This window comes from Lucilia sericata, unplaced genomic scaffold, assembly GCF_015586225.1.
Source record: "Lucilia sericata isolate MDLA Ls3-8-SP2 unplaced genomic scaffold, ASM1558622v1 Contig000307F_arrow, whole genome shotgun sequence".
In the NCBI taxonomy this organism is placed as follows: domain Eukaryota; kingdom Metazoa; phylum Arthropoda; class Insecta; order Diptera; family Calliphoridae; genus Lucilia; species Lucilia sericata.
In genome coordinates this window covers 397998-413706 of record NW_023994331.1, presented here as the reverse complement: position 1 = coordinate 413706, position 15709 = coordinate 397998, and the positions used below count along the sequence as shown (strand labels likewise).

Below are 15709 nucleotides of genomic sequence, written 5' to 3'. Positions count from 1 at the left end.
ATAGTCTTATTCAGAGTCACATTTTAACAATTGAACAACGATTTACTGGATTCTTACTTTTACCTTTTCAAAATAAAAGTAGATAAATCGTTGTAAAATATTGAATACATTTTATTAATACAGTTTTTCTTAATAATAAAAGCTTTATATATGCATATATGAGAAAAAATATGCATACATACATATATACATATATGTACAATCTTGAATGTATTAAATCATTTTAGTGGGTCTAGTTGCCAAGAAATCCAAAATGTGTTTTGAAAATTTCACTTTCTAAACTTTAATCATAAAGATTTTCTAATTTTTTGCACATTTTTTCTTTAATTTTTTTTCAGGTAAATAACCAAACAATTATAATAACACCAGCTGTGACAGTAAGTAAAGTAGCCCCTAAATAATTATTCAACATAAATTGGTGGCAACACAAATTTGCATTTAGTATAGTTTTGTTGTTATTTTTTTTTTTGTCTCATTATTTATATCTGAATATTTATTTTATTTATTAGTTCGTGCTGCGACAGTTGTCCATCGTTTACGCGTTTAATTCAGACAACAGCAAAAATAATAAAATTTTTTTTGTTTGACGATTTTTCTTTCTGTATAGACAATTTGAAAACGTACCGCACAACATACAACAAACAAATCATTGTCGCGGTCAGCCGTAGTTTTGCATCCGTCCGTTCGTTGTCTTTGGCTTAACTAAACAAACTGAAAGTGTATCTGTCAGATACTTTTATACACCTTTCTATTGCGAATTAAATTATAACACTCTGTGTGCTGTGCGGCGCTGTGTGACACCGAAAACTCTCTTTTTTAATGGTGTTTACTCCCCTGTGTCAGACTAACAAAAATCATAAAATAAAGAAAACAAACCGTAAATCGGTTTTCATACATTTCTCACTCGGTAATACAATTTGACTCTGTGTGCTCTCTGCGCACTCTTTAATTTTCGAATGTTTGTTTGATTTTTGAATATTACGTATTGATGTGTGTTTGAATGGTGTGTGTGTGTGTGTATCTCTGTTTGCTTCCCGATGTTATTGTTTATTTTCAATATTAAATATTCAAATATTTTGTTTAGTTTCATTTTTAACTTGACATTTAGCTTCAATTCTGTTTTGTGTGAATATTTCACCAGCTGTTTTTTTCTCTGCTTTCATCTGTTTAATTTTTATCTGAAAGATATATTTAAGTTTCATAGAGGGTTGAATTTTTTGTTGTTTAATATGTTTAATTCAACTGTAGTTTTTAATTCAATGAAATTTTTATGAATGAATTATTAATTATTTAATGCTTTACATTATTAAGTGAATGAATCATGGAATATTAATAAACTTCTAACAAACGAATGATTGTTAGATATTTAAAATTGTTTTCAAGGACATTATGAATAATAGTTCTTTATTTGAAATTTCTCTTTAGAAACTATTCTACAGAAAAATCTGTTCTACAAAAAACTGTCTGGAAAAGACACGGTTTTATAGATCCAGAATAGAATATTCTATAGACATTTTTTTTAGAAAAAACACTGTTCTGTAGAAAACTGTTTCTGGTTTATAGAAAACTGCTTCTGTTCTATAGAAAACTGTTTCTGTTTTATAGAAAACTGTCTAGAAAATACTGTTTTATAGAAAACTTTCTAGGAAAGATACAGCTCCAAAAAACACTGACTATAAGGACTCTATTCTAAAAGAAACTGTCTAGAAAATACTGATCTATAGAAAACCATATAAATCATTTCGTAAATAACTGTCAGTTTTATAGAAAACTGTCCAGAATAGTCTGTTCCATAAAACACTGACTAGAAATGACACCGATCTATAAAAAACTGTATAGACCATACACTGTTCTATAGAAAACTGCCAGAAAAGATACGGTTCTATAGAAAACTGTCAAGAAAAACATGGTTTTAAAAAACTGTCTAGAAAAGATACAGTTTTATAGAAAATTGTCTAGAAACTGACTATTTTATATAAAACTGTACAAAGTAGATACTGTTCCATAATACATTGACTAGAATTGACTTCGTTCTATAAAAAGCTGTCTAGAATAGATACTGTTCTATAGAAAACTGACTGGATAGATACATTCTATATAAAACTATCAAAAAAAGACATAATTTAATAAAAACTGTCTAGAAAATATAAAGTTTTATAGAAAATTGTGTAAAAAGTGACTAGTTTTTAGAAAACTGTTCAGAAAAGACACTGTTCCATAAAACATTGACCAGAAATGACTCCGTTCTATAAAAAAAGTGTTTAGAATAGAAACTGTTCTATAGATAACTGACTGGATAGATACTGTTCTATAGAAAACTGTCAAGACATCTAGAAAAGATACAGTTTTGTAGCAAATTGTCTAGAAAGTGACTATTTTATAGAAAACTGTCCAGAAAAGACACTGTTCCATAAATCATTGAATGAAAAACTGTCTAGAATAGATCTGTTCTATAGAAAACTGACTGGATAGATACATTCTATATAAACTATCAAAAAAAAAGACATAATTTAATAAAACTGTTTTAGAAAAAATATAGAAAATTGGTCTAGAAAGTGACTTTTAGAGATAACTATCCAGAAAAGACAAAGTGACTATTTTATAGATAACTATCAGAAAAGACACTGTTCCATAAAATATTGACTAACAATGACTATAAAAAAACTGCCTAGAATATAGACTATTTTATAAAAAACTGACCTGAATATATACATTCTATATAAAAACGTTCAAGAAAGATATAGTCTTATAAAAACCTGACTAGAAAATATACAGTTTTATAGAAAACTATCTATACTACTGACTGTTTTATAGAAAACTGCCCAGTTTTATATAAAACTTTTATAAAAAACTATGTTCTCTATAGAAAATTATTCATAAAGACTGTTCTATATAAAATTTCTTTTTTATATAAAACTTTTTATAAAAGACTATGTTCTCTATAGAAAATTATTCATAAATACTGTTCTATATAAAATTCTCTATAAGACACTCTTCCATAAAACTTAGAAAACAAAAGAATCTGATCTAAAAGACATTGTTCTTTAGAAAACTGACAGGACAAATAATTTTCTATAGAAAACTGTCTAGAAAACACAATGCTCTATAAAAAACTGTCTGGAACAGAAATATGTCTACATACATTGAGGAAACACTGTTTAGAAAAGGTACTGTTTTATAAAAAACTGACAGGACAAATACTGTTTCTATAGAAACTGTCTAATGTCCAATTCACTATCAGCATCGTATTGTTGAATTGTTGTATGTCGTAACAGTTTCGTTTTTGGTTTCGAAAACAAACCTATTGTGAATTCGAAGATTGTCTTGAAAGGACACTTGGTTTTAGAAAATTTAAGTTAAATCAACGTTCTTGTATACAATAAATTAATTTTATTTATAATAAATTTACAAAAAAAAAGATTAAACACTCTAATGATAATTACATTTTATGCGCATTTAAAATTTGTATTACAAAACCCCCAAACAGAATTTCATAAATTCCTCATAATTTTCTCAAATACAAATCTAAACTATGAAACAATTGTTTTTTTTTGTAAAATATCAGTCCGTTGGTATTATTGTAGATATTAGATTACTTCTATTTGTGTGTTTCATTTAATTGCCTATAGAAGCTACTTTGGCGCTTTCCGTTTTTACATAATCGTCATCAGCCAAATACTGGACATTATCCACACGCATGCCCAATTCCATGTCGTATTGATAGACACAGGGTACACTATTGGGAATATTTAATTTCATTATATCCTCATCGCTTATATCTAAAGAGAAAATAAGTTAATTTTTCTAATTAGTCTAGAAAATCGATTTAATTTTTGTTTTCTTTACCTTCTATATATTTCATTAGAGCTCTTACTACCGTTCCATGAGCCACTATCAGCACTTTTTGTCCCTTTAATACTTTTGGCATTATTTCATTTTCCCACAGTGGTACTGTGCGTACCATTAGCGTTTTTAGTGATTCATTATCGGGAAATTGGTCTTTTGGTATATCTTTAAATTTAGGATTGTTGCGTATTTTATCGTAATAGGGATTGTCGGGTGTTATCGGTGGGGGTAAGACATCAAATGAGCGACGCCAGATTTGTACCTGTGAAATAGGAAAATAGATATATATTGATCAGAAAAATTCTTATTAGAGACGCTGTTCTTATTAGAAAACTGTCTGAAAAAGAACGACTATATACTCTAGTATATAGTCTAGTCTATAATCTAGGCTATAGTCTAGTCTATAGTATAGTCTATAGTCTAGTCTATAGTCTAGTCTATAGTCTAGTCTATAGTCTAGTCTATAGTATAGTCTTTAGTCTAGTCTATAGTATAGTCTATAGTCTAGTCTATAGTCTAGTCTATAGTCTAGTCTATAGTCTAGTCTATAGTCTAGTCTAGTCTAGTCTATAGTCTAGTCTATAGTCTAGTCTATAGTCTAGTCTATAGTCTAGTCTATAGTCTAGTCTATAGTCTAGTCTATAGTCTAGTCTATAGTCTAGTCTATAGTCTAGTCTAGTCTATAGTCTAGTCTATAGTCTAGTCTATAGTCTAGTCTATAGTCTAGTCTATAGTCTAGTCTATAGTCTAGTCTATAGTCTAGTCTATAGTCTAGTCTATAGTCTAGTCTATAGTCTAGTCTATAGTCTAGTCTATAGTCTAGTCTATAGTCTAGTCTATAGTCTAGTCTATAGTCTAGTCTATAGTCTAGTCTATAGTCTAGTCTATAGTCTAGTCTAGTCTAGTCTATAGTCTAGTCTATAGTCTAGTCTATAGTCTAGTCTATAGTCTAGTCTATAGTCTAGTCTATAGTCTAGTCTATAGTCTAGTCTATAGTCTAGTCTATAGTCTAGTCTATAGTCTAGTCTATAGTCTAGTCTATAGTCTAGTCTATAGTCTAGTCTATAGTCTAGTCTATAGTCTAGTCTATAGTCTAGTCTATAGTCTAGTCTATAGTCTAGTCTATAGTCTAGTCTATAGTCTAGTCTATAGTCTAGTCTATAGTCTAGTCTATAGTCTAGTCTATAGTCTAGTCTATAGTCTAGTCTATAGTCTAGTCTATAGTCTAGTCTATAGTCTAGTCTATAGTCTAGTCTATAGTCTAGTCTATAGTCTAGTCTATAGTCTAGTCTATAGTCTAGTCTATAGTCTAGTCTATAGTCTAGTCTATAGTCTAGTCTATAGTCTAGTCTATAGTCTAGTCTATAGTCTAGTCTATAGTCTAGTCTATAGTCTAGTCTATAGTCTAGTCTATAGTCTAGTCTATAGTCTAGTCTATAGTCTAGTCTATAGTCTAGTCTATAGTCTAGTCTATAGTCTAGTCTATAGTCTAGTCTATAGTCTAGTCTATAGTCTAGTCTATAGTCTAGTCTATAGTCTAGTCTATAGTCTAGTCTATAGTCTAGTCTATAGTCTAGTCTATAGTCTAGTCTATAGTCTAGTCTATAGTCTAGTCTATAGTCTAGTCTATAGTCTAGTCTATAGTCTAGTCTATAGTCTAGTCTATAGTCTAGTCTATAGTCTAGTCTATAGTCTAGTCTATAGTCTAGTCTATAGTCTAGTCTATAGTCTAGTCTATAGTCTAGTCTATAGTCTAGTCTATAGTCTAGTCTATAGTCTAGTCTATAGTCTAGTCTATAGTCTAGTCTATAGTCTAGTCTATAGTCTAGTCTATAGTCTAGTCTATAGTCTAGTCTATAGTCTAGTCTATAGTCTAGTCTATAGTCTAGTCTATAGTCTAGTCTATAGTCTAGTCTATAGTCTAGTCTATAGTCTAGTCTATAGTCTAGTCTATAGTCTAGTCTATAGTCTAGTCTATAGTCTAGTCTATAGTCTAGTCTATAGTCTAGTCTATAGTCTAGTCTATAGTCTAGACTATAGTCTAGTCTATAGTCTAGTCTATAGTCTAGTCTATAGTCTAGTCTATAGCCTAGTCTATAGTCTAGTCTATAGTCTAGTCTATAGTCTAGTCTATAGTCTAGTCTATAGTCTAGTCTATAGTCTAGTCTATAGTCTAGTCTATAGTCTAGTCTATAGTCTAGTCTATAGTCTAGTCTATAGTCTAGTCTATAGTCTAGTCTATAGTCTAGTCTATAGTCTAGTCTATAGTCTAGTCTATAGTCTAGTCTATAGTCTAGTCTATAGTCTAGTCTATAGTCTAGTCTATAGTCTAGTCTATAGTCTAGTCTATAGTCTAGTCTAGTCTAGTCTATAGTCTGGTCTATAGTCTAGTCTAGTCTAGTCTAGTCTAGTCTAGTCTAGTCTAGTCTAGTCTAGTCTAGTCTAGTCTAGTCTAGTCTAGTCTAGTCTAGTCTAGTCTAGTCTAGTCTAGTCTAGTCTAGTCTAGTCTAGTCTAGTCTATAGTCTAGTCTAGTCTAGTCTATAGTCTAGTCTATAGTCTAGTCTAGTCTATAGTCTAGTCTAGTCTAGTCTATAGTCTAGTCTAGTCTATAGTCTAGTCTATAGTCTAGTCTAGTCTAGTCTAGTCTAGTCTAGTCTAGTCTAGTCTAGTCTAGTCTAGTCTAGTCTAGTCTAGTCTATAGTCTAGTCTAGTCTATAGTCTAGTCTAGTCTATAGTCTAGTCTAGTCTATAGTCTAGTCTAGTCTATAGTCTAGTCTAGTCTATAGTCTAGTCTAGTCTAGTCTAGTCTAGTCTATAGTCTATAGTCTAGTCTAGTCTATAGTCTAGTCTATAGTCTAGTCTATAGTCTAGTCTATAGTCTAGTCTATAGTCTAGTCTATAGTCTAGTCTAGTCTAGTCTATAGTCTAGTCTATAGTCTAGTCTATAGTCTAGTCTATAGTCTAGTCTATAGTCTAGTCTATAGTCTAGTCTATAGTCTAGTCTATAGTCTAGTCTATAGTCTAGTCTATAGTCTAGTCTATAGTCTAGTCTATAGTCTAGTCTATAGTCTAGTCTATAGTCTAGTCTATAGTCTAGTCTATAGTCTAGTCTATAGTCTAGTCTATAGTCTAGTCTATAGTCTAGTCTATAGTCTAGTCTATAGTCTAGTCTATAGTCTAGTCTATAGTCTAGTCTATAGTCTAGTCTATAGTCTAGTCTATAGTCTAGTCTATAGTCTAGTCTAGTCTATAGTCTAGTCTATAGTCTAGTCTATAGTCTAGTCTATAGTCTAGTCTATAGTCTAGTCTATAGTCTAGTCTATAGTCTAGTCTATAGTCTAGTCTATAGTCTAGTCTATAGTCTAGTCTATAGTCTAGTCTATAGTCTAGTCTATAGTCTAGTCTATAGTCTAGTCTATAGTCTAGTCTATAGTCTAGTCTATAGTCTAGTCTATAGTCTAGTCTATAGTCTAGTCTATAGTCTAGTCTATAGTCTAGTCTATAGTCTAGTCTATAGTCTAGTCTATAGTCTAGTCTATAGTCTAGTCTATAGTCTAGTCTAGTCTAGTCTATAGTCTAGTCTATAGTCTAGTCTATAGTCTAGTCTATAGTCTAGTCTATAGTCTAGTCTATAGTCTAGTCTATAGTCTAGTCTATAGTCTAGTCTATAGTCTAGTCTATAGTCTAGTCTATAGTCTAGTCTATAGTCTAGTCTATAGTCTAGTCTATAGTCTAGTCTATAGTCTAGTCTATAGTCTAGTCTATAGTCTAGTCTATAGTCTAGTCTATAGTCTAGTCTATAGTCTAGTCTATAGCCTAGTCTATAGTCTAGTCTATAGTCTAGTCTATAGTCTAGTCTATAGTCTAGTCTATAGTCTAGTCTATAGTCTAGTCTATAGTCTAGTCTATAGTCTAGTCTATAGTCTAGTCTATAGTCTAGTCTATAGTCTAGTCTATAGTCTAGTCTATAGTCTAGTCTATAGTCTAGTCTATAGTCTAGTCTATAGTCTAGTCTATAGTCTAGTCTATAGTCTAGTCTATAGTCTAGTCTATAGTCTAGTCTATAGTCTAGTCTATAGTCTAGTCTAGTCTAGTCTATAGTCTGGTCTATAGTCTAGTCTATAGTCTAGTCTAGTCTAGTCTAGTCTAGTCTAGTCTAGTCTAGTCTAGTCTAGTCTAGTCTAGTCTAGTCTAGTCTAGTCTAGTCTAGTCTAGTCTAGTCTATAGTCTAGTCTAGTCTAGTCTATAGTCTAGTCTATAGTCTAGTCTAGTCTATAGTCTAGTCTAGTCTAGTCTATAGTCTATAGTCTAGTCTAGTCTATAGTCTAGTCTATAGTCTAGTCTAGTCTAGTCTAGTCTAGTCTAGTCTAGTCTAGTCTAGTCTAGTCTATAGTCTAGTCTAGTCTATAGTCTAGTCTAGTCTATAGTCTAGTCTAGTCTATAGTCTAGTCTAGTCTATAGTCTAGTCTAGTCTATAGTCTAGTCTAGTCTAGTCTAGTCTAGTCTATAGTCTATAGTCTAGTCTAGTCTATAGTCTAGTCTATAGTCTAGTCTATAGTCTAGTCTATAGTCTAGTCTATAGTCTAGTCTATAGTCTAGTCTATAGTCTAGTCTATAGTCTAGTCTATAGTCTAGTCTATAGTCTAGTCTATAGTCTAGTCTATAGTCTAGTCTATAGTCTAGTCTATAGTCTAGTCTATAGTCTAGTCTATAGTCTAGTCTATAGTCTAGTCTATAGTCTAGTCTATAGTCTAGTCTATAGTCTAGTCTATAGTCTAGTCTATAGTCTAGTCTATAGTCTAGTCTATAGTCTAGTCTATAGTCTAGTCTATAGTCTAGTCTATAGTCTAGTCTATAGTCTAGTCTATAGTCTAGTCTATAGTCTAGTCTATAGTCTAGTCTATAGTCTAGTCTATAGTCTAGTCTATAGTCTAGTCTATAGTCTAGTCTATAGTCTAGTCTATAGTCTAGTCTATAGTCTAGTCTATAGTCTAGTCTATAGTCTAGTCTATAGTCTAGTCTATAGTCTAGTCTATAGTCTAGTCTATAGTCTAGTCTATAGTCTAGTCTATAGTCTAGTCTATAGTCTAGTCTATAGTCTAGTCTATAGTCTAGTCTATAGTCTAGTCTATAGTCTAGTCTATAGTCTAGTCTATAGTCTAGTCTATAGTCTAGTCTATAGTCTAGTCTATAGTCTAGTCTATAGTCTAGTCTATAGTCTAGTCTATAGTCTAGTCTATAGTCTAGTCTATAATCTAGTCTATAATCTAGTCTATAGTCTAGTCTATAGTCTAGTCTTTCTATGAAAATTCAAGTTATCGATCGATTTTCTTTAGAAAATTAAAATTATTGATATATTTTTTTAATCTCAAATATAAAACAATTCCCCTAATTGTCTGGAAACGTCAGTTTTACAGTAAACTGATATAAAAACACTGTTCTATGGAAATTTGTATAGAAAAGACTCAGTTTTTCTATAAAACTGTATAGAAAATACACTGTTCTGTGGAAAATAGTCTAGTAAAAACACTGTTCTTTAGAAAACTGTTTAGAAAATACAATGTTCTATAAATTACACTGTTATGTAGGAAAATGTTTTGAAAAGGTTTTCTAATTTATTTTGTACAAGCAGTTCTACAGAAAACTGTCTACAAAAACGCTGTTCTATAGGAAACTGCTTCAAATATACTCTGTTTTGAAGGAAACTCATAGAAAAGAATAGATTCTTTAGGAAACTGTTTAGAAAAATTTATATAGAAAACTGTCTAGAAAACGCACTGTTTTATAGAAAACTGTTTGATCGAAACCTTGTCTAATAGAAAACTAGACGAGACAAAATTAATAGAAAATTGTCTACAAAGTAGTAAGTTCTATATGAAATTGAATAGAAATATAAAAAACACTTGTCTGTCAAAATTTCACTTACCTTTTCTTCACCATATTTATTGGCCACTTGACGTTTATTAAATCCAGTTAAATTACCATAATGACGTTCATTCAAACGCCAATCATAAATGACGGGAACATTCTCATAATTCATTTCCTTTTTAATCACATTGACAGTCTGATGGGCCCTTTGCAGCAGGGAAGTGTAAATGAAATCAAATTGCATATTATGAAGACGTAGACCGGTTACGGCGATTTTTAAAGCATCTTCAAGACCTTCCAAAAAAAAAAAAATCCAAATCAAATAAGCACGTGTGAGTAATTAAAGTGTGTTTGTGTGAGAATTTTTAATTATTTTACCTTTTTCCGTTAGTGGTGCATCATGCCAACCGCAAAATAAATTCAATTTGTTAAATTCGCTCTCACCGTGACGTAAAATTACAACTTTATTAATGGGCATCTTGTATTTGGGATGGTGGTGATGGTTTAGATTTTGCTGTTGCTGCTGGTAATCTTGAGTTTTTATTTGAGTTGAAGTTGGTTTAACAATTTTTGTTGTTCTTGCTGTTTGGGTACCCACTCGAAAACTAAGTTGTTTAAATGAAAAGAACGTTATTTTAAATACGAATGAAAATTGTTAGTTGGATAGAAAAAAAAGAATAGAAAAACTTTCTAAACCGTATACAAAAATCAAATAGAATATAAAATAAATTGTAAAAACTAAAACTAAAAAAATAGAATTTAATTGAGAAGTGCAGTTGCAAATACATACAATAAATATTTAGTTGTTGCACTTGCAGCAGTAGCAGTCGTCTGTATTTTTGTTGTTATCAATTTTAACTGAACTGAAATGAACAATAAATAGTACAGAAATACAATAGAGGCCAAAATGTAGCATCTAGTAGATACCAACTGATTTTTCAAATTGTGATACTTTGTGTTGTATGTATTTTTTTTATTACAAACGCAGAATGCAATGGTGGCAACAGATTGTTAACAAACAGCCAACTTTATAACACTAACTGACGGACTGACTGCATCTCAGAACAACAAAAGCCAAATGTTTATTTTTTTATTTTATTTTTTACATTTTTATCTATTTGCATCTTGTTACGAGAGTATCATTATCATCATTTCTTTGCTTTTTTAAGTTTATTACATACTTTTTTTATTTAATTTGTTTTTTTTTTATTGTTTGCACTTGTTAATAGCAATAAAAATTGTCTCTTCTGTTTCTATTTTGTTTTTAATTGATCCTCTAGTTTCTGTTGACAGTTGCAATTTAGTTGTTCAATGGTTTTGTCATTTATTTAGAAAGATTTTTGATTTTACAATGACATTTATTTTATTTAGAAGTGCAAACGGTTTAAGAGTTTATGATAATGTTGTTGACTGTGGAAGCTACTTATTCCAAAAAATACTAAGTAGGTTATCATTGTGGGCCAAGAATATGCACCTACAAGGCACTAGACCATAAACTAGGCAAACATTTTATAAGTCGTGTCCGCAGTCTAGGCAATAGTCTGCACCATGGTTAGTCTTTTGGTTAGTATATTGACAAATCAATAGACTATTCTATAAAGTGATGCATAGATTATTCGATGTACTAGTCCACAAGTTAGCTAAGTCGCAGAGTAGTAGGTGAACTAGACGATACAGCAATATGTGGACTACTTAGACCGAATAACTAACTAACTAACTAACTACTAACTAACTAACTAACTAACTAACTAACTAACTAACTAACTACTAACTAACTAACTAACTAACTAACTAACTAACTAACTAACTAACTAACTAACTAACTAACTAACTAACTAACTAACTAACTAACACTAACTAACTAACTAACTAACTAACTAACTAACTAACTAACTAACTAACTAACTAACTAACTAACTAACTAACTAACTAACTAACTAACTAACTAACTAACTAACTAACTAACTAACTAACTAACTAACTAACTAACTAACTAACTAACTAACTAACTAACTAACTAACTAACTAACTAACTAACTAACTAACTAACTAACTAACTAACTAACTAACTAACTAACTAACTAACTAACTAACTACTAACTAACTAACTAACTAACTAACTAACTAACTAACTAACTAACTAACTAACTAACTAACTAACTAACTAACTACTAACTAACTAACTAACTAACTAACTAACTAACTAACTAACTAACTAACTACTAACTAACTAACTAACTAACTAACTAACTAACTAACTAACTAACTAACTAACTAACTAACTAACTAACTAACTAACTAACTAACTAACTAACTAACTAACTAACTAACTAACTAACTAACTAACTAACTAACTAACTAACTAACTAACTAACTAACTAACTAACTAACTAACTAACTAACTAACTAACTAACTAACTAACTAACTAACTAACTAACTAACTAACTAACTAACTAACTAACTAACTAACTAACTAACTAACTAACTACTAACTAACTAACTAACTAACTAACTAACTAACTAACTAACTAACTAACTAACTAACTAACTAACTAACTAACTAACTAACTAACTAACTAACTAACTAACTAACTAACTAACTAACTACTAACTAACTAACTAACTAACTAACTAGCTAGCTAACTAACTAACTAAATAACTAACTAACGAAAACTTCATTGCTCCATCATATCAAATTTTAGAAATAATGGGTCTTTGAGATTGGAAAAACAAATTTTTTAAGATGAGAAATTCCGGCCGGATTTGACCGGATTCTTTAAAAAAGCATCATTTGGTCTCCGCGTTCCGACCATTTCCAAATTTTGTTTGTCTGTGTTATCAAACCTAAAGAGAAACTTGACTTGCGAATAAAATTTGATTTTAAATATTTTATGAAAAATTTCGAATAAATTTAATACTGATTTAAAGCTTACGAACGTTGAGTTTAATAATAATTATTAAAAAAGTAGCGCCCTTTCAAATTCACTGTAACCCTGATTTATGCAGCCCCTATGCGTTTTTTTTACCGGCATGCGCATCTTGTGGCATCACAAACAACGACACATACTTACACTCAATTGAATTTCAACTAATAAAATGTACCCACAAGATTTTAAATTCATTTATGATGTTGTGATTTGTATTTCCACTTGTTTCTCTATTTATTTATTGCTGCCACCACATAGCATGTACACTAATGACGACACAATTGTAGGTGACAAATTATTGTTCCACTCTAGTCGTGTTTGCAGGCAGGTAGGCAAAATTTGTTGTGGGTGTTTAAACAAGTATCATTTATTTATACGCCTTCCCCTCCCCCAAAACAAGATCCGGTAGAATAAACAAATCTCTTTACTAGTTAGTTATCAGTATCAGTCAGCATAACATAGTTTATATTTAAATTTTTTTTTTTCACTTTTTTCTCAAAGCGAATCTTTAAACAAATACTCGTAATCACTTAGTACGAGTGTTAATAATTTATAAATTCAAATTTGTTTAATACTACTACTATTTTTATTACTTAAATCTTGATAATTTAAATTGCGGCAAAGTTTTAAGAATTTATGGAAATTCTGTTTGTTTTATTTTGAGTTATATTTACGGTAAAATGTCTAGAAGTGTTTAGGGTAAATAATACTTTTTAATTTTTGTTATCAAGTTTTGTTTTTAAGAAAAGTGTGTACAATTTTTATTGCGGTAGGATGGATTAATTGTATAACTATTACTAACACTTAATATTAAAAGACACTGAGAGAAATTTAACACATTTGATGGTTTTTATATACAAATGATTTGTTAAACAGTGTTTTCAGTAATTCAGTTCTATTGTTAACGATGGATGCTTGATGGGTAAAAAGCCGGTTTAGTGGCAAGTCCTTCCAAATATGTATATAGATTAGGGTGGCCCCAAAATGGAAGTTGATGATTTTTATCCTTTGATCTAATTCACTAAATATTGGACCAAAATTTTGAGAAACGTTAACTTAAAATGAATCAAGCTCTAATTATCGATGGAAACATGAATACCTTATTTTTCTTCAATACAAAAGGAGCCACCCTGAGATGGTGATACTTCTTTAAATATTTTTATTGTATAAAATGTAATGGCCATTTTAAATTAAATTATTATTAATTTTCTTATTTATGTATGTACTTCTTAAACCGCCTATTTGTAATTAACTAAAATTATAAAATAAACAAACAAAACCATTGACTTTTAAATTAATTGATAGCTGCACGAGATCTTAGTCATTGCAATTGACAATATCATACAATTTGCCATTCAACTGCTGCATTAGAAAAATTTAATTAATATTGGCTAAATCAAATTATTTTCCAAGCCAAATAGACGACAACGACAACCAACAACAGTAAAGGTTACATACAAGGTCACTGCATACTCGAACACACATTCACACTTGTATTACGCTAAGAGTAGTGGCTAGAAAGTTGGGAACGTGTTAGAATGTGAATGGAATTGTACACAACAAACATTTGTTGGAAATATATAGAAAACTTTGTACTTATTAAACTATCTCAGCTATTAATCTAAATGACTTATATTTTTCATTTGGAAACTTTAAAAGTAATATACATATTTACCCCCAACCAATATTTAATTAATCAGTAGTTACAATAACCGTTAAATTTAATGATAACAAAAAATAATAATAAAATAAAATAAATTCTCTCACACCCAGCTACTTACTCATTCATATACTTAAAGGCCCAACATACACACACACACATATAAACTACTGATATAAACAATGAACTCCTACCCCAACAACATTAACAATATGACGTTTTAATTAATACATCACAGAAATAAATCATATATCGTTCAGTTACTCTCTCTTTTTATCATCACTCACTCACTCATACACTTAATTTAAATACGTTACATTTTATTTAGATATTGGCAAATAATTTCCATAACAATTTCCGCGCAAATTTTTCCAAATTTTTCATTGGCTTTTCTTTTCTTGTTGTGTCGTTTTGATGGTAAATTTTTACTTTGACGTTTCTTTTGTAGATTTCACTGATTTTTCTTTTGTACTGTTTTAATTAATAATTTTACTAAAAATGAGGTAGATCTTTTGGTTTTAATAATTTTTATATGATTTTTGTTTTATTCTAACGTCTTTTTTATGACTTTATTATTGCGGGTGTTTTGTTTTTTATTTGTTTGTTTGGCTTTTTGTTATTGTTTTGTTTTGTTTAAGCAATTGTAAAAACAAAAATAATAAATGAATGCAAAATAGCAGTGTTTGTCTGTTGTCTACTTGTGGCGGCTGTGTGTGTGTGTTTGTCAAATGTCAGGTTATTCCAAATCGATATGACAGCTGTTTGGTTTAGTTTGTTTGTCTGTTTGTGCAAATATTTTATAGTGGGAAAAGTGTTGGAAAACGTTTTGAAAATCATTTGTAAACAATGCAGTGCCGGTGATAAGAATGCGGTATGATTTTTATTTAAGGGGTGTTTGATTTTAAGCCTATAATAAATAATGGCGCAGGGTTGTCTATGGCGTATACTTAATGATATTTTAGATAATGTTTTTGAATTAATGGCGCAGGGGTGTCTAAGGCGTCTACTTAATGATGTTTTAGATAATATTTTTGAAGACAAGCGTGGAAAATTCAACTAACAAAAAGGAACTAAAATACTTTTCAGAGTTTTTATCTATTGACTAGTTTTCTGACTAACCTATGGAGTATGTAAGTCTATGCAGGTTCTATTAATTAGTCTATTAATCTATGAAATAATTTACCACTATATACACTAGTATATTGATTAGTCTATGTACAATTCTGTGGACAAATCTATTGAGAAGTTTATCGACTGCTCTAAGTACATTAGGGAGGCCCCAAAATGGAAGTTTCTAATGTCATTTCTAGCAACTATACGCAATAATGGTATCATATGAAACGTTTTTAAAAGTCCAAAAGCCTTTCACATGATATACATACATATACTTTATATTTTAACCCAGC

General features: G+C 30.2%; 1 protein-coding gene across 5 annotated transcripts; it reads right to left on the bottom strand.

Moving 5' to 3' along the window:
* Positions 1 to 3376: 3376 nt before the first annotated feature.
* On the bottom strand, positions 3377 to 15011 carry LOC119603447 (2,3-bisphosphoglycerate-dependent phosphoglycerate mutase-like). 5 transcript variants are annotated; one of them, XM_037955495.1, is made up of 6 exons: positions 10647 to 10729; positions 10506 to 10578; positions 10094 to 10320; positions 9774 to 10009; positions 3847 to 4108; positions 3377 to 3779 (listed from the first exon to the last, which is right to left on the bottom strand). In XM_037955495.1, exons 3-6 carry the CDS (start codon positions 10191 to 10193, stop codon positions 3616 to 3618), a joined length of 762 nt encoding a protein of 253 aa, XP_037811423.1. In that variant the 5' UTR covers positions 10194 to 10320; positions 10506 to 10578; positions 10647 to 10729; the 3' UTR covers positions 3377 to 3615. The 5 variants fall into 5 exon arrangements, with proteins under 5 accessions (XP_037811423.1, XP_037811419.1, XP_037811421.1 ...); XM_037955491.1 differs by lacking the exons at positions 10506 to 10578; positions 10647 to 10729 and adding an exon at positions 14425 to 15011; XM_037955493.1 differs by lacking the exons at positions 10506 to 10578; positions 10647 to 10729 and adding an exon at positions 14498 to 15011.
* Between the last annotated feature and the right edge of the window lie 698 nt (positions 15012 to 15709).

Excerpts from the sequence above, each read along its gene's own strand:
- LOC119603447 (XM_037955491.1), bottom strand. The coding sequence starts at position 14,465 with ATGTGTGTGTGTGTATGTTGGGCCTTTAAGTATATGAATGA. Across the intron at positions 4,109-9,773 it reads ATAAATATGGTGAAGAAAAG|GTACAAATCTGGCGTCGCTC; the intron begins GTAAGTGAAATT and ends CCTATTTCACAG. Across the intron at positions 3,780-3,846 it reads TCTAATGAAATATATAGAAG|ATATAAGCGATGAGGATATA; the intron begins GTAAAGAAAACA and ends TTTTCTCTTTAG.